We start from the raw sequence: 22692 nt of genomic DNA, 5'->3' as shown, positions 1-22692 counted from the left end.
ATGATGTTGTTTTATGTGTAGAAAACAGAAGTTCTCGGAATGACCTGAAAATCCTCGGAGATAAGTTTCAGAAAATATAAAAAATACTGGCAAAAGATGAAGACCAGGGGGCCCACACCCTGTCCACAAGGGTGGGGGCGCGCCCACCCCCCCTGGGCATGCCCCCTTTGTCGTGGGCCCCCTGCAGCTCCGCCGAACTCCAACTCCATATATTCCGTCTCGCGGAGAAAAAAATCAGAGAGGAATTTTCTTCGCGTTTTACGATACAGAGCCACCGCCAAGCCCTAAAACCTCTCAGGAGGGCTGATCTGGAGTCCGTTCGGGGCTCCGGAGAGGGGGATTCGTCGCTATTGTCATCATCAACCATCCTCCACCGCCAATTTCATGATGCTCACCGCCGTGCGTGAGTAATTCCATCGTAGGCTTGTTGGACGGTGATGGGTTGGATGAGATTTACCATGTAATCAAGTTAGTTTTGTTAGGTTTGATCCCTAGTATCCACTATGTTCTGAGATTGATGTGGCTATGACTTTGCTATGCTTAATGCTTGTCACTAGGGCCCGAGTGCCATGATTTTAGATCTGAACCTATTATGTTTTCATGAATATATGTGTGTTATTGATCCTATCTTGCAAGTCTATAGTCACCTATTATGTGTTATGATCCAACAACCCCGAAGTGACAATAATCGGGATACTTCTCGGTGATGACCATAGTTTGAGGAGTTCATGTATTCACTATGTGTTAATGCTTTGGTCCGGTTCTCTATTAAAAGGAGGCCTTAATATCCCTTAGTTTCCGCTAGGACCCCGCTGCCACGGGAGGGTAGGACAAAAGATGTCATGCAAGTTCTTTTCCATAAGCACGTATGACTATATTCGGAATACATGCCTACATTACATTGATGAATTGGAGCTAGTTCTGTGTCACCCTATGTTATAGCTATTACATGAGGAATCGCATCCGACATAATTATCCGTCACTGATCCAATGCCTATGAGATTTTCATATATTGTGCTTCGCTTATTTACTTTTCCGTTGCTATTGTTACATTTACTACAAAACCCAAAAATATTACTTTTGCTATCGTTACCATTACTATCATACTACTTTGCTGAAGATACTAAGTTATCAACGTGTGGTTAAATTGACAACTCAACTGCTAATACTTAATAATATTCTTTGGCTCCCCTTGTGTCGAATCGATAAATTTGGGTTGAATACTCTACCCTCAAAAGCTGTTGCGATCCCCTACACGTGTGGGTTATCAAGACTAATTTCTAGCGCCGTTGCCGGGGAGCATAGCTCTATTCTCTGAGTCACTTGGGATTTATATCTGCTGATCACAATGAAGAACTTGAAAGATCAAAGAACTAAAATGTATCCCTCAACTACGAGGGGAGGTAAGGAACTGCCATCTAGCTCTGCACTAGATTCTCCTTATGTTATGAATAAGCTTGCGACACCTAAACCTGCTACTGCTATGAATTCTGATATGTTGCATGTTATTGATGATGCCACTTCTACTATGCATGATACTTATGATGAAACTACTTCTATGCTTGATACTACTGTGCCGTAGGTGAATTTCTTGCTGAACAACTTACTAGGGCTAGGGAGAATGAAATTATTGAAAATGAAATTATTGTTGAAAGTGATGATGAAGGTTCTCCTCCTAATTATGAATTGCCTATTGTTCCCGAGGGTTATATTATGGATGAAGAAACTGCTAGAGATTTTCTTGCTTGCAATGATAGATCGGATCTTAAGAAATTGTTAGCTAAGCTGAAACAAAAGACTCTAAATGCTAGAATGAAACATGACCCTGCTTTTGCTACTTCACCTATCTTTGTTACTGATAAGGATTATGAATTCTCTGTTGATCCTGAGATTATTACTTTAGTTGAATCTGATCCTTTTTATGGCACTGAATCTGAAACTGTTGTGGCACATCTCACCAAGTTAAATGATATAGCCACCCTGTTTACTAATGATGAGACGTCTCGCTATTATTATATCCTCAAGATATTTCCGTTCTCGTTAAAAGGTGATGCTAAGACTTGGTTTAATTCTCTTGATCCTTGTTGTGTGTGTAGTCCCCAGGATATGATATATTACTTCTCTGCTAAATATTTCCCTGCTCATAAGAAACAAGCTGCCTTGCGGGAAATATATAACTTTGTGCAAATCGAAGAAGAGAGTCTCCCACAAGCTTGGGGGAGGCTTCTCCGATTACTTAATGCTTTGCCTGATCATCCTCTTAAGAAAAATGAAATACTTGATATCTTTTATAATGGACTAACTGATGCTTCCAAGGACCACTTGGATAGTTGTGATGGTTGTGTTTTCAGGGAAAGAACATTCGACCAAGCTGAATTGTTATTGAATAATATGTTGACAAATGAAAATAATTGGACTTTTCCTGAGCCAATTCCTGAGGCAATTCCTGAACCAATTGAGCCAACTCCTGACCCTATTCCTAAACCTACTCCGAAGAAGAGAGGTGTTCTATTTCTCAGTCCTGAAGATATGCAAGAGGCAAAGAAATCAATAAACAAAAAAGGTATTAAAGCTGAAGACGTTAAGAATTTACCTCCTATTGAAGAAATACATGGTCTTAATATACCCCCTGTTGAAGAAACATATCGTCTTGATAACCCGACACAGGTAGTGAAGGTAAATTCTCTCTATAGATATGATAAAGTTGAAATTCCCTCTACTAAATTTCATAGCCCATGCTTAGATGAATTTGATGACTTTATGGCTAGACAAGAAAGTTTTAATGCTTATGTTGGTAGAGAGTTGAAAAATAATGCTTATATGATGGGATGCTTGAGTGATTATATGTCTAGAGTTAAGGGTGAACTTAAACTCACTAGTAAACATGTCTCTATGGTTACCACTCAAGTTGAACAAGTGCTTAAGGCTCGGAATGAATTGCTAGATGAACTAAATAATAAACATGACTTTGTTGTTAGAGTGGCTACTAGAACTGGTAAAATTACTCAGGAACCTTTGTATCCTGAAGGCCACCCTAAGAGAATTGAACAAGATTCTCAGAATAATAATCTAGAGGTTCCTAGTTCTTCTTAGAAGAAGAAAAAGAAAAATGATAGGACTTTGCATGCTTCTAGTGAACCTAAAGTAGAAACACCTGAGAATCCTACTGATACTTTTATCTCTGATGCTGAAACACAATCCGGAGATGAACATGAACCTAATGATAATGCTAATAATGATATTCATGTAGATGCTCCACCTAGTAATAACAATGATATAGAAATTGAACCTACTATTGGTCTTGATAACCCACAATCAAGAAACCGATGTTATGATAAGAGAGATTTTGTTGCTAGGGAACATGGTAGAGAAAGAGAACCATGGGTTCAGAAACCCATGCCCTTTCCTCCTAAACCATCAAAGACAAAGGATGATGAGGACTTTGAGCATTTTGCTGAAATGATTAGACCTATTTTCTTACGCATGCGCTTAACCGATATGCTTAAAACAAACCCTTATGCTAAATATATGAAAGATATCATTACTAATAAGAGGAAGTACCTGAAGCTGAAATCTCCACCATGCTTGCCAACTATACCTTTAAGGATGGAATACCTAAGAAACTTGGTGATCCCGGAGTACCCACCATACCATGCTCCATAAAAATAAATTATGTTAAAACTGCTTTATGTGATTTAGGAGCCGGTGTTAGTGTTATGCCTCTTTCCTTGTACCGTAGACTTGAATTAAGTAAGTTGACACCCACTGAGATATCCTTGCAAATGGCTGATAAATCAACCGCTATACCTGTCGGCATTTGTGAGGATGTGCCTGTTGTTGTTGCGAATGTTACTATCTTAACAGACTTTGTCATTCTTGATATTCCAGAGGATGACAGTATGTCGATTGTCCTTGGTAGACCCTTTTTAAATACTACAGGTGCTGTTATTGATTGCAACAAAGGCAATGTCACCTTCATGTTAATGTAAATGAGCACACGGTACATTTTCCGAGGAAACAACCTCAAGTTCATAGCATAAATTCTATTGAGAAAATTCCATCAATCATTATTCTCGGTTTTGAATTTCCTCTCCCTACTGTCAAGAAAAAGTATGATATTCTTATTGTTGGGGATGTCCATATCCCTGTTGAGGTAACCTAGTGTCACTTTGAAATTTCTCTAGTTTTATGTGATTCAGAATGAGTTTGTTAACAAGACTTGATCAACCTTGTTAGTGGATTCATTTTGATGATCATGAGATGGATGAAACTAGAAGTCACAACCTTCTGTGCCCTCTTTTTACTTTCTGTTATTTAAAATAAATAAAACAAAAATAGTATTATCTTCCTGTTTTCTGAATTATCCGTGCAATGAAAAATATCCCGAAAATAAAAGTGCCCCAAATGCCCTGCAAATTTAGTATGATTTTTTTTGAATTATTTGAAGATTTTAGCCACTGAAAACACTCCAGGGGGGTCTGCCATCTGGCCACGAGAGTGGAGGACGCGCCCACACCCCCCTGTCTCGTGGGCCCCTGGTGGACCCCCTCCACTTATGCCAGCACACACACACTCCATATTCTTCCCAAAAAAATCCCCTACAGCTCAAGCACGAGTTCTAGCTCATTTTGCTATGATTTTCGATCTCTTTGCTAAAAGCTCCATTCACAAAACTGCTTTGGGAGATTGTTACTTGGTATGTGACTCCTCCATTGGTCCAATTAGTTTTTGTTCTAGTGCTTTATTCATTGCAAATCCTTGCTGCCTTGGTGACCCTGTTCTTGAGCTTGCATGTTAAATTTATGAGGTCCCAAGTAATTCTAATGCATGATATAGGCTCTAGGCACTTGTAGGAGTAGTTTCTATCAATCTTGTTTAGTTTTGTTTACTTTTGTCTTGAAGTTCCTAAAGTTTCAGAAATTTTCAGAAAATGTTAAAGAGATTTTTGAGGGGCTCTTCTAGCCAAGGCTCCAAGGAAAAACAAGCTAAAGAGAAGGAAAAAGGCCAAGTATAATCTTCCTCAAATAGCGGAAGTACGGCCGTGTGAATGGCCATGCGATAATTTCTTAAGAGAAGCTAGAATTTATGAAGATTTTTATTCTTTGGTCGAGAATGCAGGCCTCATCGATTTCCTCCACGACCGGATCGATCAGTATCTCTTACTTACCAATACTTTCGTGCAAAACTTTTATTATTATCCTAAGAAGTCACCGCCTTCAGTATCATTTCATTTATATGATGAATTCACGGAAATGTCTTTACGTAATTTTTGCGCAGTATGTAGGATACCCTTTGAGCGAAAATTAGCGGAACCACATCTTAGGGATGTGGATGGCTTTGTTAACACTATCACTGTAGGGGATCCAAAGAAGGGTTCCGATGCGAGAATCTCTAGCATACAGTTTCCTATTTTACGCTACTTTGCCATATTTGCTAGTAGATGCTTGATTGGTCGTGAGAATAGTGGAAACTTCAGTGTTCCAGATATTATTACTCTATTCCATGCCTTGTTTGGTGATAATAGTTTTATTATGGGTGCCGTTATTGCTAAACGTCTAAACCTGAATCGTACAAAAGGCCCCATCTTTGGAGGTATCTATGTTGCACGTCTTGCTAGACATTTTGAGATACCTATTAGGCACTATGAGGAAGAGGAGACAATTTTGCCTCCTTACATTTTAGATTACAGGAGCATGGTAGCACATGAGTTTATTGTTCATAATGATGATAAGATGCTCCTGTATAACTTGAGATTTAATAAGAAAGACAATGAGACTATTATTCTTCCTGCACCTCTGTTGTTTGATTTGACTGCAGATAATTATCTTGTCACACCAGAAGCGGTGTACGCTCATTGAGGCCAAGCATCCACTCCAGAGCCTGAGCCCGAGCCAGAACCTTCACCGGACCCTTATCGTGCATCATCCTACCAGTGGGATCCAGAGGAGATGGCTAGCCAGTGGTATCCTGATTACACCCCTCAGTACACTGGGGAGAGTAGCCGCGGTCCGTGGCATTAGACCAACTTAGGCCAAGCCTAAGCTTGGGGGAGTACGTATTTCTCACCGACTTTACATTCATCTTCACACACTATTCTAGTCGTCGGTGCTCATACTCTTTCATTGTATTGTCCATGCTATTTTAATTTTCTTTTTCTAGTTTTCTTCTTGTGTGTTTGATAAAACTTAAGAAAAACTAAAAAATTAGTTAGTTTAATTTCCATGCTTATAGTAGAAATTAAAATGAAAACCCAAAAAGATTTCTCGTTCTTCTTTTACTTGTTGGGAGCTTTCCCGTGTAAATAGTTTTATTTTCTTTTCTTTCCTTTGGGGGTTGAGAGTAGAAGACCATATTGAAAATGTTTAGTGGCTCTCATATGCATGATTGTCTATTTAACTTAGAGCCCATATTACTTTGTCTTCTCTCTTGAAATAAATGCTTGCAGATTCTAGCTTAGTCCAATGCACGTGCACTCTTATTATTATACACATCGTTCGGTCGTGCGAGTGAAAGGCAATAATGACGATATATGATGGACTGATTGAGATGAGAAAACCTGGTATGAACTCAACATCTCTTGTTTTTGTAAATATGATGAGTTCATCATTCCTGATTCAGCTTATTATGAAGTAAACATATTTGCAATGACATTGAGAGATTATAGTTGCTTGTGACATGCTTGATTAGCTATGAGTTATAATGGTTTACCTTGCGTGCCAACATGCTATTAGAATGATTATGATGTTGTATAATGGGATGGTATCCTCCTTTGAATGAATTGAGTGACTTGAATTGGCACATGTTCACGCATGTAGTTGAAACAAAATCAACATAGCCTTCATGATATTTATGTTCATGGTGGATTATATCCTACTCATACTTGTACACGGTGTGAATTAATTTTAACGCATGTTCATGACTCTTGTCACTCTCTCAGTTGGTCGCTTCCCAGTCTTTTGCTATCCTTCACCTGTACTAAGCGGGAATACTGCTTGTGCATCCAAACTCCTTAAACCCCAAAGTTATTCCAATGAGTCCACCATACACCATACCTTCCTATATGCGGTATCTACATGTCGTTCCATGTAAATTTGTATGTGCCAAACTCCAAACCTTCAAATGAAATTTTGTTTTGTATGCTCGAGCAGCTCATGTTTCAACTAGGGCTGCCTATATCTTCCATGGTAGGTGGGTTATTCTCAAGAGGAGTGGACTCCGCTCCTCATTCATGAGAAAGGGCCGGTAACCGGGATGCCCAGTCCCATGATCCAAAAAGATGAAAGAAAATCAATATAATTAAAGAAAACTCCCCCAGGGTTGTTGTTAGTTGGAGCCACTCGTTGTTTCGAGCAAGCCATGGATTGATGCTTGTTCGTGGTGGGGGAGTATAAACTTTTACCATTCTGTTTGGGAACTGCCTATAATGCATGTAGTATGGAAGATACAACCATCTCATAGTCGTTGCGTTGACAGTGAAAGTATGCCGCTCAAAATGTTATTTAATCTCTATTTCAAAATCGAGCTCTCGCACCTCTACAAATCCATGCTTCCCTCTGCGAGGGGCCTATCTATTTACTTTTATGTTGAGTCATCACCTTCTTATTAAAAAGCACCCGCTGGAGAGCACACTGTCATTTGCATTCATTGTTATTGGTTTATATTGGGTATGACTTGACTGGATCACTTTTACCATGAATTACAATGTTTAGTCAGTCCTTGATCTTTAAAGGTGCTCTGCGTTTATGTTTTGCGGTCTCGGAAAGGGCTAGCGAGATACCATTTTGTTATACCATGTTATGATTGTTTTGAGAAAGTGTTGTCATCCGAGTTTTATTATTATGGCTCGCTAGCTGATTATGCCATTGATATGAGTAATTGTGAGATGGAGGTGTTACTGTGAGTATGGTTAGTTAATAATATTTGCTGAAACCTGAATGCTGGTGTTGCATGTTTACAACAACAAGAGCAAACAGAGTTTGTAAAAGTTTTTCTTTATCACTTTCAGTTTATCAACTGAACTGCTTGAGGACAAGCAAAGGTTTAAGCTTGGGGGAGTTGATACGTCTCCAACGTATCTACTTTTCCAAACACTTTTGCCCTTGTTTCAGACTCTAACTTGCATGATTTGAATGAAACTAACCCGGACTGACGCTGTTTTCAGCAGAACTGCCATGATGTTGTTTTATGTGTAGAAAACCAAAGTTCTTGGAATGACCTGAAAATCCTCGGAGATAAGTTCCAAAAAATATAAAAAATACTGGCAAAAGATGAAGACCAGGGGGCCCACACCATGTCCACGAGGGCGGGGGGGCGCCCACCCCCCTGGGCGCGCCCCCCTGTCTCGTGGGCCCCCTGCAGCTCCACCGACCTCAACTCCAACTCCATATATTCCGTCTCGCGGAGAAAAAATCAGAGAAGAAGTTTCATCGCGTTTTACGATACGGAGCCGTCGCCAAACCCTAAAACCTCTCGGGAGGGCTGATCTGGAGTCCGTTCGGGGCTCCGGAGAGGGGGATTCGTCGCCGTCGTCATCATCAACCATCCTTCATCACCAATTTCATGATGCTCACCGCCGTGCGTGAGTAATTCCATCATAGGCTTGCTGGACGGTGATGGGTTGGATGAGATTTACCATGTAATCAAGTTAGTTTTGTTAGGGTTTGATCCCTAGTATCCACTATGTTCTGAGATTGATGTTGCTATGACTTTGCTATGCTTAATGCTTGTCACTAGGGCCCGAGTGCCATGATTTCAGATCTGAACCTATTATGTTTTCATGAATATATGTGTGTTCTTGATCCTATCTTGCAAGTCTATAGTCACCTATTATGTGTTATGATCCGACAACCCCGAAGTGACAATAATCGGGATACTTCTCGGTGATGACCGTAGTTTGAGGAGTTCATGTATTCACTATGTGTTAATGGTTTGGTCCGGTTCTCTATTAAAAGGAGGCCTTAATATCCCTTAGAACCACTAGGATCCCGCTGCCACGGGAGGGTAGGACAAAAGAAGTCATGCAAGTTCTTTTCAATAAGCACGTATGACTATATTCGGAATACATGCCTACATTACATTGATGAATTGGAGCTAGTTCTATGTCACCCTATGTTATAGCTATTACATGAGGAATCGCATGCGACATAATTATCCATCACTGATCCAATGCCTACGAGCTTTTCATATATTGTGCTTCGCTTATTTACTTTTCCGTTGCTATTGTTACGATCACTACAAAACCCAAAAATATTACTTCTGCTATCGTTACCATTACTATCATACTACTTTCCTACTAAATACTTAGCTGCAGATACTAAGTTATCCAGGTGTGGTTGAATTGACAACTCAACTTCTAATACTTAAGAATATTCTTTGGCTCCCCTTGTGTCGAATCAATAAATTTGGGTTGAATACTCTACCCTCGAAAGCTGTTGCGATCCCCTACACTTGTGGGTTATCACAGCCGCATTGGTCCTCGGTCCTATCGCGGACGGCTTCCGGCTTACCAAAGTGCTCATGGACGGCGGCAGCGTACTAAACCTCATTTACGAGGAAACTCTCCACAAAATGGAAATAGACAGGAGCCGCATTGAGCAAAGGAGCACGACCTTCCTAGGAATTATTCCTAGTCGGGAGGCGCGACGTGCGGGAAAAATCACACTCGATGTGGTATTCGGCACGCCGGAGAATTATCGGTCCGAAGAGATAACATTTCAAGTGGCCCCTTTCAACAGTGGATATCACGCCTTATTAGGGAGAGATGCATTTGCAAGCTTCCAAGCTATACCCCATTACGGGTACATGAAGGTCAAGATGCCCGGGCCCAATGGTATCATCACTCTTGCTAGTGATCCGGACATAGCACTCCACGCCGAAAACAAAACTGCAGCCTTGGCCCTCGAGGCGTTGTCTGAAGCCCTCGCAGCCGAAGAATTAACAGTGTTGCGCTCCATGGTGGATAGGGACGATGTGATCCTTGATAAGTGACCCAAATGCACCTCCTTTAAACCAGCAGAAGAAATAGTCAAATTCCAAGTCCACCCAACGGACTCCACGAAGACAACATCCATCGGGGCACAACTGGACCCCACGGTTGACGCCGCACTAGGGCGTTCCTATGCGAAAACTGGGACATATTGTCTTGGCACCCTTCTGATATGCCAGAGATCCCACGCAGGCTGGCCGAACACAGACTAAACATACTGAAGGGATATAAGCCGGTCAAGCAAACATTGCGGCGCTTTTTCGAACCCAAACGACAAGCCATGGTGGAGGAGCTAGCCAAGCTACTCGAAGCCGGATTCATCCGAGAGATAAAACACCCGGACTCGCTAGCAAACCTGGTGATGGTACCAAAGAAGGATAACTCATGGCGCCTATGTGTCGATTTCAAAGACCTCAACAAGGCCTACCCTAAGGATCCCTTCCCCCTCCCCCGCATCGATCAGATTATCGACGCTACCGTAGGACGACTCATTGTGTTTCCTCGACGCATACTCTGGATACCATCAAATCAAGATGAAGGTGTCTGATCAAGCCGCAACGGCATTTATCACCCCATACGGGCCTTTCTATTTCAACACTATGCCTTTCGGGCTCAAAAACGCCGGTGCCACCTATCAACGCATGATTCAAACATGCCTGGAGAAACAAATCGGCAAGACAGTTGAAGCATACATGGATGACGTAGTCATCAAAACTAGGCACATTGAGTCATTAATAGACGATCTGCGCCTCACATTCGACAACCTCCAAACATACGACATCAAGCTCAATCCGGAAAAGTGTGTTTTCGGCATTCCCGCTGGAAAACCGCTGGGCTTCATCATTTCCAATAGGGGAATTGAGGCGAACCCAGCTAAAATCCGAGCTTTGTCACAGTTGGCTACACAATAGACCTCAAACAAGTCCAAAATCTACTCGGATGTGTGGCAGCTTTAAGCCGCTTTATCTCCAGATTAGGAGAAAAGGCATTGCCACTCTATCGCCTTCTTCGACGCACCGATCACTTTGAATGGACGGACGCGGCAACGGCCGGATTGGAAGAAATAAAGGCTCTTCTAGCATGCAACCCAATCCTAGCCGCGCCAAACGTCGGCGAACCAATGTTATTAAGTTATTATACGTATCAGCCACACACCAAGTTGTAAGTGCGGTGCTCGTCGTCGAACCAGAGGAGGACGGACACAAATTCCCGCTTCAGAAGCTGGTATACTATGTATCCACTGTCCTCACACCATGAAAATCCTGGTACCCTCATTACTAGAAAATAGCATACGCGGTCTTCATGGCATCCCGGAAGCTACGACACTACTTTCAAGAATGCTCAATAATGGTGGCCTCTGAGGTACCACTCAATGACATAATAAACAACCGCAACACCACGGGCCGGATTGCCAAGTGGGCCATTGAGCTCCTCCCATTCGACATACCATACAAACCGTGCCGGGACATTAAATCTCAAGTACTGGCCGACTTTGTTGCCGAATGGACAGAGGCCGAACTCCCTAAAGAGTACGGCACATATTCCAACTGGGTCATGCACTTCGATGGCTCCAAAATGCTGGCTGGCCTAGGGGCAGGCGTTGTCCTCACATCCCCTACCGGAGATAAAGTTCAGTACGTCCTCCAAATATTACACGGACTCCAACAATGCAGCCGTATACGAGGCCTTATTGCATGGTCTTCGGATGGCTGTCTCCATGGGCATACAACGCCTAGAAGTGCGCAGGGATTCAAACCTCGCAATATCCCAAATAAATGGAGACTTTTATGCCAAAGATCCAAACATGGCGGCTCACCGTAATGCCGTCCTCAAAATGTCAGCTCAGTTCGAGGGGCTCGAGTTTCACCATGTGGCTCGAGAAAGTAATTAAGCGGCGGACGTCCTTGCTTGCATCGACGCCAAGCGCGACCCAGTCCCACCTAACATCTTTCTGGAAAGGATTTTCAAGCCATCCATGGTGTGGCAAGGGGAGAGCGGCAACAACAATCCGGACCTGACTACAACCCCAAACTCTGAACACACCGACATTACCGGGGGCTCAGCCACCGAAATTACACCGTCGTCCCATCTCATCATGGCAGTCATTGCCCCATGGACCGAACCCTTCTTTGCCTACATTAACAGACGAGAACTCCCTGAGGATCAGAATGAGGCACGCTGCATTGTGCGGCGCTCTAAAGCGTACAAGGTTCACGAGGGAGAACTCTACAAGAAAAGCGCTACCGGAGTACTTCAAAGATGTATCTCTGAGGAAGAAGGGCGGCAACTTTTGACTGAAATTCATGCCGGTCTTGGCGGTCACCACGCCGCGGCTCGGGAACTTGTAAGCAAGGCCTTCCGTATCGGTTTCTATTGGCCGACGGACCGAGCAGACGCACAGGACCTTGTCCAACATTGCGTCGGATGCCAGCTTTTCGCCAACCAAAGTCATATGCCACCGACCGCTCTACAAACAATCCCCATCACTTGGTGTTTTGTGGTCTGGGGGCTTGATATGGTCGGAACCCTTAAAGGAGGAAGCCATAAGAAAAAATAGCTGTTGGTCATGGTGGATAAATTCACTAAGTGGATAGAAGCCAAACCAGTTAAAACGGCCGAAGCCGGACCAGTGATAGACTTTATATCTAGTGTTGTGCACTGTTATGGTGTTCCACACAGCATCATCACCGACAACGGCTCCAATTTCATAGCCGATGAGGTAAAAACCTGGTGTGCTAATCTGGGCATTAAGCTCGATTACGGCTCCGTCTATCACCCACAAACCAACGGTCAAGTCAAACAAGCCAATGGTCTTATTATGAGCGGCATTAAACCCAGACTAGTGCGATCTTTGAAAGAATCAGACAAGCACTGGGTCAAGGAGCTCGACTCCGTACTCTGGGGTCTGCGGACCACACCCAACCGTTCTACCGGATATACACGTTTTTTCATGGTGTACGGCGCAGAGGCTGTGTTACCCTGCGACACTATGCATGACTCACCTCGAGTGCGCATGTATGAAGAGAGAGAGGCCGAGCTTGATCGACAGGATAGCCTAGATGCCCTGGAAGAGGAGCGTGACGTTGCAAAAGCCCATTCCTCATTCTATCAACAACATGCCCGCAGATATCAAAGCAGAGAAGTATGGGCCAAGACTTATAATGTTGGTGAACTCGTTCTACGCTTGCCGGAGAAGAGAAAGGACAAACTCAAGCCCAACTGGGAGGGTCCCTTCATCATTGACGAAGTTCTCACCGGAGGAGCATACCGCCTGCGTGATGCATCAGACAACCGCCTAGAGCCGAACCCATGGAACGCGGCCAGACTCCGAAGATTCTATGCCTAGCGCCGGACTTTTCATTCGTCTCCTTTTTCCCTTTTTGTTTCCATTATTTATTTTCCTCTCTTTTCACATTTCCTTTTTCCAGCCATAAAGCTCTCGTGCGGCTAAGACGCTAGGACGCACACATTTTCTAATATGTACTTCAATTATACATGGGGGCTTCCTGTACATAAGCTTATTATTATTATTATTTTTCGAGCATCAAGCTCACCACATATGTGTCTTTTCCTCATATGTACCTTTTCTTCGCCATTATATGCACCGATATGACTTAAGTTTTAGCCAAGCTGGGTTGCCTGGCTCCTGTGCTTATGCCCTATGTTCCCGTTAGTTCGGCTAGGGCATAAAGGGTGCAATTCTGTGATTATTACTGCCGGGTCATCCGGATGTGTACCTCAGACTGGGTGAAGCCGAAAGCTAGTGTTCTTAAGGGAATATTCGGTCGGCGGACTAAAGATGTTTTTTACTTGTCACATAATGAACCCCCAGATGTTATGTATGCTGTGGTTTTTTTAAACACAGTTCGGACATGCATGATTAACGCATGCTGACCCAGGGAAAGGAACCCTTAACGGAACTATTCTCTCTAGAAAATGTTTCTTACGATAAAAAATGTAATATAACATAGCTAGCCGGATACATGTCTGTTGAAGCAACTATGACCCCTACGCTTGGTTTCCACGCGTACCCCGGTATATCTTATCGAGTGGGTATTCGGAAACACTCCGCGCCTTTGGGTCCATAGGTCGAATCGAAAAGGTCTGCCATGACAATCATTTTACAATCCGGCTAGGGACAAAATTGCAATTGAAGTACATAGTCACTTGGACTCAAAAACTTCTTCCTCTATGCCATCCAACACGCTATCTAGCCTACAATCCTGTTGGGAATACTTGGCGGCTACTTGTACCTGGTCATATACCAAACTAACAGGAATTTCTTTTCATTTGACCCTAAAGGTCCGACCCGGGACATGTGATTTGGGTCGAGCTTGGTATATCATGTTTTCACCATGGCCCGGGCCTCTCGCGCACCTTCCCGACAGGCTGATATCTTCCATAATCAGAAGAGTCACCGCGCTCCCTAGAATAGATGTACAAGCCCCTCCATACTTCCTGGAGGGGATTCGGATGGCCATAAGGCCTTGGCAATGCTTTGCATCGCCTGTCGAGCTCTCTCATGCATTTGCGATAGCTCTTGTAGGAGATCGTCCGAAGATCCGGACATCTCCTCTTCGGGACGGCCGGTCAGCAAACCTACAGACATAACTTGTCAGTTCCTTTCCTTGCCGTACTATGTGAAAGTAAGTTTGAACACATACTAAAAATGTTGCCTCGTAGCTTCTTGTTCTCCTTCACGAAGTCAGCCAGCTGGGCACACACATCTTTTAGCTCTTTGCCCAGCTTGGTGTGGGAATCTTGGAGTTTGTTCTTCTCCTCCCTAACCCATGTTAGTATATGTTCACCCGCGGTCAGTTGCCTTTGATCTTCTGGACCCCCCGCCTGTGTGACTCTGGTACCTCTCCCAGATGATCTGACGACTCTGTCATCAGATATGCACTCGTATTAATAATCTTGGCATATGATTTTGTTTAATCGAGGGAGGGTATCATTACCAGACGCTGCCTTCTTGGCTTTCTCTAGTTCGGCAGTAGCAGTGGCTAGCTGGGTCCAACAAATTTCCAGCTCCTGAGACAACAGATTGTTCTTCTCCGTGAGCACCTAGATATACAACGATCCACAAATCAGTTGCTTCAAACTGCTTCAAGTCTCGGGGGCTACTGGTATATAATTATCAGAATTGTGCAAGTGTGAACTTGCCCTTATATCCTTCAAATATTGGTCAGTGGCTCTGGCAAGCCCATCTCGAGCAGCTCGGATGTACGCATCACCCGAGTTGAAGGCATTGAAAGCCTCTTCTGAAAACCCGGGGCCGCGAAGAGCCGCCCACCGGCGTTGATGATTCATGGCACTTTCCACTTCCGAATTTGTGGCGGATACCATATCCGAATCCTCCGCAGAAGGACAATCCAGTGTCACTTCCATGTTAGCCTCAGTCCTTGAGACAGGGTCCGGAATCTGACTAGTGGAGACATGACCAACAGGATCCCCGGACATAGTCCGGCGAATGTTTTTCCAGATAAGACACAACGGATAGCATCATACTCCAAAGTGACAGCCACAGAGCATATTTAAAACCATACCTCTTTGATGAAGGCTCGGCCATGTTTCTATTTGCCTTCCTCTTCGAAGGTCTGCCCGGCGTAGGTGCCGCTTTCTTGCGAGTTAGCTCGGGTGCAGCGTGGCATGCCGATCGCCTCCCCATTTGAGCATGACACAGTGCGGTGAGTGAGGCAGAATGAGGAAATTCTTTCGAAGGATAAGTCTCCTGATTACTTACATGCGATGCAGGGAGAAGGCCGGGATAATCAGGAATGATGGCCACTTCTGTGTCATCATAGCTCACCTGGTAGAACACTCCTTCCTCGAGCTCCACAAATATATCTGGATCTTCTATGAATCCGGGGTCAAGGGCCCGGTTGTGGTCCTCCGGCTATGGTGCGGAACTGTGGAACTCCTTAGTGATCTTCCGCCATTCCTGTTTCAAATGGATGGATTAATATCTATGGAAACTGACTTAGGGAGTAAATTGAGTAGTGGGATGGAAACTCACCCAGCTGGGAGGGTTGTACATGGAAAATCCATCTCTGGGCTTAATGCGAATGAACTCCTCTTTCTCCCCTTTGTACAATCCAGACAGTATTTTTGCCAAAGCGGCGGGGGTGTCCGGACCCTTTCGATCGCAGCAGGTGGTGTCATCCTCTCCGTTGAAGTGCCACATAGGGCGCCCTCGGTATTGGAGTGGTTGGACCCCCCACATTATGGATATCGCAATAACCTCGACTATTGACAATCCGGACTGGGCGAGCGTCTTTATCTTGGTCATCAATTGATGGACTTCTGTGCTATCTCCCTCCCTGGGGCTCCGGGACGCCAGCTGAGGCGTTTCTTCAATGGAGCACTTGAAAATTCAGGAAGACCCATTCGGACTGGTTCGGGAAGGGAGACGTCCTCAATATAGAACCATTCGGAAGGCCATTCTTCGGATGTCTTCTTCGGCGTGCCGGACAGATATCCGATACGGGCGATACACCATATTTCAGCGCCGCCCACTTGAAATATTGACCCCTCTTGATTACGACGGACTAGGCAGAATAGCTTCTTCCATAACTCAAAATGGGTCTCGCAACCCAGAAATAGCTCGCAAAGAGAAACATTACCCGCAATATGAAGGATGGAGGCAGGAGTGAAATTGTGCAGTTGGAGGCCATAATACTCTAGTAGACCTCGAAGGAATGGATGGATTGGAAATCTGACACCACTCAACAAGTAGGGAACAAAGCATACTCGCTCCCCCCTGGATGGGTTGGGGAAATTCTCCGCCTGCTCCCCACCGTCGAAGGAAGCCAATCTGGCTCGAACGGGGACTAGATCTGCAGGGGCAAGAAATCCATGTGTCTGCAACTTCACCAGTTGATTATGGGATACGGAGCACTTTTCCCAATCACACTTTTTGGGGCCGTGGGGGGCGGGAGGAAGAGCTGGGAGCGCTAGCCATGTTGGGGTGGTTTCTGCGGGCGAGCTCCGAGTATTCCTCGTTTGAGGGAGATGGTGTGTATTAGATCTGAAGTTCCCCGTCTCTTTAAATGGACAATTTTCTCACATGGTCAGGGTGGTATGTGCAAAAGTGCCCCGACCTCTCGTATTCGCTCGACACGTGGATGCTGAAATCATGAAGGTGCAGAAGCCGATGAGCGCGACATTAAATGAAAAGCCAGATACTGCTCTTTACGTCAGGGACTGTGAAGAAATCAGAGAAGGAACCCGCCTTGCAATGTCGAAGACAATCTGCGTGCCGGACACCTCGTCATTGAAGCCTGGTTCGGGGGCTACTGAGGGAGTCCTGGATTAAGGGGTCCTCGAACAGCCGGACTATATACATGGGCCGGACTGTTGGGCTATGAAGATACAAGACAGAAGACTTCTTCCTGTGTACGGATGGGACTCGCCTTTGCATGGAAGGCAATCTTGGCGATTCGGATATGTAGATTCATTTTTCTGTAACCGACTTTGTACAACCCCTGCCCCTCCGGTGTCTATATAAACCGAAGGGTTTAGTCCATAGGGGACAATCATAATCTCATAGGCTAGACTTCTAGGATTTTAGCCATTATGATCTCGTGGTAGATCAACTCTTGTAATACTCATATTCATCAAGATCAATCAAGCAGGAAGTAGGGTATTATCTCCATAGAGACGGCCCGAACCTGGGTAAAATATCGTGTCCCCCATCTCCTGTTACCATCGACCTTAGACGCACAGTTTGGGACCCCCTACCTTTTAACATTAAAAATCAATCAGGTGTGGCTACAATAATTACCTTGATAACGGTTATTGGTTTGACAGTTTTAAGTATTGTGATGATCCCCTCAAAACAGAAAAACAATATTGTGATGATCAAGTACATGACCGAAACAAGCAAACAAACCATTACTACTTGTAGGACAGGACCATCTGGACAAGCAAGTTTTTTTTTCTTAAGATGATTTATTTAGTTACGAAGCTAGCGAGGTAATCGTAAAATCAGGCACCTCAGACTACTTACTGTGTAGATGTCCCCCAAACCTTATACAAAAACCCAAACATTATACATAATTATATAGACAAGCGGCTCGTTTACCCTTCATGAGCCACTTTCTAGACCATACTACTCCCTGCGTTTCTAAATATATGGCCACCTTTGATTTGGAGGAATTTCATAGGATTTTGATTTTATAGGAAAAAAACCTTTAGAGCAATTTGATTCGTAGAAATGGAATCCTATTCCTATGGAGGAATTCTTCGTATCCTGCGTCTTTCATAAGAAAATAAATATTAGCCTAGACTCAATTGAAAAAAATCCTATAATGTGAATCAAAGGACATCTCCTTTCCTATTCCTACTTATAGAATTTGAGATGCATATCATCTTATTTTCTATGGCATTCCTATTCTACGGTTTTCCTACCATATGAACCAAAGGAAGCCTATGTCTTTTTAGATGTTTCAATACAGACTACATACGAATGCATATATACATATTTTAAAATGTAGATTCACTCATTTTGCTTCGTATATAGTTCATATTTAAATCTCTAAAATAACTTATATTTAGAGAGTAGTAAAAATATGTACTCTCGCATGAGTCATGACCCATACTGTAATTTGAACCTATGGCTAGACTAGAGGTCGCTGGTCGACCAACGTTTACACGTAAAACTCCTTAAATAATCAGAGCATGTGCAGCTGGACTTCTCAAACGGTCAAACCCTTTATATGTCCAGGTGGACGGTCCGGTCAATATCCAGTCATGAAAATATGACCAGCCGAGCTTCTCAAGCTGGCCCTATATTTCCGGGCCGATCAACATCCCTCATTTTCGACTTTTCATTTTTGCGCATAATCAGCACCCCACATATTCAGAAATAATGTGGCGGATACGAGGAGGCCTGAACACGCTGGGACGCGTCTGCCATATCCAGTCTGACAAGCACGACCGACAATAAATAGCACCAATTCTTCCTAACCTTGTCGGACAAGCCATTTGCCTCTCCTCTCTTCTCCCTCGTCTGCTCAGGCACTCCTTGCTCCATCACAACTCTAGCTCCGCCGCCGTCCAAACCCCTCAACGCTACCACCGCCGCCACAAACCTCCTCACGGGCTGGCACGTCGCACCGGACACCGTCGTCGATCCGGATTCTTCTGTACGAAAATGATAGATTCAGATTGTTCGTCGGATGAGGAGTGTGGAAATACGAAGCTTGATTGAAATCAGGGAGGAAGAACTCTTTTTCAAAGAAAAAAAACAAAACGGAACTTCCTCAAAATAAGGTTTCGTCCCACTTTATATATAAAGCAACAATCGAACAAACAGCTGAACGATACAAATTAATGAGGAAGGCGTTATATACAACGTTCATCCCAGGATTATCGGATTACGCAGGACACAAGTGACCGCGGTACCTAAAGAGAACATAAGAAGATTTGAGTACAATGATACGCTACACCGTATCATGCTAGCCGACCTTGCTTCCAGCAAGAGGATTTTCTTTTTTTTTTTGGATTTTCATTCGTTTTTCCCAATTAATCAAGAATGTTAGGTTTTTGGGTCCAAATATTCTTATAAAGTGGACCAACTCTCCTCTTTTTAATGTAATGAAATGCAGGAACCACCTGCCCTCTCGCACGAGGTTTCTGAAAAAAAAAGTACCACCTAGTTTCCAACCCCATCTTCTTGGAAGTGGAATCCCACCCGCTACGCCGTCTGAACATTTTTTACACTAGTGTAGTGTGAAAAATATTTTTATATTATGAAACAGAGGGAGTAATTAAAATATTACGAGCGGGATGAAGAAAAATCCTAAGTTCATCAGCTGAGCGCGCCATGAAACTTCGGCAGAAATTTCTTCAGAATCGAGGGATCTCGTGAAATTTCTTCAAAATACTTATTTTAGTACTGTACTTCACAAGCAGGGAAAAAACAAGAAAAATCCTCGGTTCATCAGTTTCGCGCGTCATGAAGTTCCACAGAAGTCTCGTCGGAATCGGAGGATTTCTGCCGTGCTTCAAGTTGCGGGCCTGATCCGGCCGGCTGGGGACATGGGTGCCGCCCGCGTGACTGGATCAAGTGACGGCGAGACGCCACTCATTTCTTGCGGAGCTTATCTGAAACCGAAACATGGGCGAGACACATCCACACTCCAGAAACAGAAACAGAAACAGAAGCATGATCCACGGATGGATAATCCTCCCGTCACGGAACAGACCAGATGCATGTATTTGTCTGCAATTTGTGACTCCTGTATTGATGTATATCCAGAACCAAAATCAAGGGCTATACAGAGCGGGCAGAGAGGACGAGAGCTCACTCTATGTACAAGTGGAGCAGAGACGACGAACTCACTCTATGTGCAGCGGAGCGGAGAGGAAGAAGAGGCTCACTCTATGTACAGTATCTACTGGCTAGCTAATTGACCAGCCCGGAGTTGAATTGGGTCTTAAAACTCCAACTTTCCCGGCGGCCTGATCCCCACCGATCTTCCTTCTATACAGTGATCGGAATTATTCGGGGAACTTCTTTCCTATATACACTTTGTGCAGTATGTACGCATCTTGCTGCTATGGCATGTCGACGATGTTGTTTATTTACTGGTTGCTGCGGCCGGCCATGGAGGCGGCGGAGAGCCGGCTGGGCCCGGCGTGGAACCGCTCCACCACTCGCTTCCGGTGCTGCAGCTGCTGCACCGCCTGGGACGGCACGAGCGCCTTGCGTGCCCAGTGCCCGCTCCCCATGGGGACGCGCTGCGCCAGCCCGTTGTACGAGCGTTTAGAGCAGCCACTGCCACTGCCGCTAGGGACGAGCTGCGCGAACGGGCTCGCCGTGCGCTTCGAATTCGAAGGCGGAGAGACAGGGTGGTTGACCGCGGGGGCCTCCTGCTTGCGCTCCTTGTGAAGGCTGCACCGGAACGAGCCGGGGTGGTTCGTCGGCGAGCACAGGCAGGACCGACGGATCTTGGCGGCGGCGGTGGGGGAGGAGGGGGGAGACGAGACGCTGAAGGACTTGACCGGCGAGCCGGCGACGGAGAGCTTGACACGGGAGAGCGAGGCGGATTGGTAGTTGGGAAAGGGACTCAAAAGGATGGGGCCGCTGGGCCGGGATGCAGCCGCCGTCGACATGATGAAGATTGGGGAGGTGGAGCAGTTCAGAATCAGAGGAGAGGAGGGGCTTTGGTGTCTCAGTTGAGCTCCGGTGGACGGTGGTTCGCTGCCGGTTTGGGTAACCTGAGATGGGAGCCCGTTGGCCGCAATTTATAGGCCGGGGAGGGGCAGTTTGGTAAATTCTGGGCGTTAAGAACCTGAAGTCCGGCCGAGTTAATTAAGGAAAGGAAAACGCTTGTTAATTAAACTGGGGTTACAGCGTGATGCGGTGGGCGTCTGAGCACACCGGGATCGATCTGCGATGCAGCAAAGAAGGGCCCATGCCAGTTTTGATTTAAGCGTCAAAATTCTGGTCAATTTCTTGCATTACAAACCAGTATCTTGCTACCACTAATTTTTTTTTGAGGGATCTTGCTACCACTAATAGTCTGTAAAATACAGTAAGGTCCCGCTTGGTTCGTCGTTTTGTGGCCCAATACACGCGTAAAATATATCCCTGTGAAATAAAAACGGATGGGCCTCACATTGGTGCTTGGTATGTTGTTTTTGGGCTGTAACTTTTACACCGGTTTTCTCGTTTACACTCGTAATAGGCCGGTATCCGAGACAGACCACCGCCCGTCGTTTTTCCCCACCTCCCTCTCGCTCGAGACCTAGATCGAGGTTGCGCCGCCAGGGTGAAGCGACGTGGTGAGGCGGCGAAGACGTTGGCCACGACGGGGGTTAGGTGCGACGGCGACGACGACTTGCTCCTGGCCGCGACGGCGACGACGACTTGCTCCTGGCCGCGACGGCGACCTTGACCGGTAGACCTGAACAAGACAACGAATCGCTCTTCCTCCTCTAAGCGACCTCCTCCGCTCCACCAAGGTGTCCTCCCGCCTCCGCTGCTACTCCTTCTCCTCTGCTTCCCCTCCCCATCCTTCCTAGGTCAGCCGGCGGCTGGGTGTTCTTCCTTGGCGATGTGGTCGTTCCGACAGCAAAGCAATGTTTACAACCGGAAAAGAAATACAACCGGATTTTGCTGGAGCCTGGTAAGATACAAGTGTAAACATTTCCAGCCGGAAAAGAAATCCGACATTCCAATCGCAGCCTAAGTTTGTATATTTGGTTGTTTCCGTGTGAAACGCTCAGATTCTGAAGTTTCTCTTCAGAAAAAGTGCCATACAGGAGAAGTTTATTTTTAGACGCCTGATATTATTTGGAGGGAAAAGTCTATTCTAAACCTTGTATTCGTAGAGGTTCGGCGAAATGGACCCTCAAATCAAAATCCCGGTCGATTACACCCTGAACTATGGAATTCCGGTTTAAATCGAACCTTTGGGTCGTTTGGACGGCCAGGATTGAGGTACTTCGCAGAGGGCGCACACCTACTCCCTGCTGGGCCGGTCCACTTTATTTTTTTTCGTTAAAACAAAAATAGTACACTGGCCCGCTTTATTTATTTCTTTATTTTTTTCGTTAAAAATCAAAAAGAGCACGGTAAGGCTCGAACGCGAGACCTGTACGCTGTATGGTCGATGCAGCAACCACCAGGGACACGGCTCAGGTTGTTTCACTGCCTCCCTTTTTCTTCTTTTCTCCTTTCTTTTCTTTCCTTTTTCTTT

The 22692-nt window shown here is 44.9% G+C and overlaps 1 protein-coding gene across 1 annotated transcript; it reads right to left on the bottom strand.

The window, feature by feature from the left end:
- Nucleotides 1-20203: 20203 nt before the first annotated feature.
- LOC123134878 (uncharacterized) lies at nt 20204-21190 on the bottom strand. The gene has a single exon (XM_044554032.1). The coding sequence runs from the start codon at nt 21101-21103 to the stop codon at nt 20573-20575; it is 531 nt and encodes a 176-aa protein (XP_044409967.1). The 5' UTR covers nt 21104-21190; the 3' UTR covers nt 20204-20572.
- Between the last annotated feature and the right edge of the window lie 1502 nt (nt 21191-22692).

The sequence above is a fragment of the Triticum aestivum genome, chromosome 6B, assembly GCF_018294505.1.
Source record: "Triticum aestivum cultivar Chinese Spring chromosome 6B, IWGSC CS RefSeq v2.1, whole genome shotgun sequence".
NCBI lineage: Eukaryota > Viridiplantae > Streptophyta > Magnoliopsida > Poales > Poaceae > Triticum > Triticum aestivum.
The sequence above is the reverse complement of the archived record's forward strand: the minus strand, read 5'-3'. Positions and strand labels throughout refer to the sequence as shown.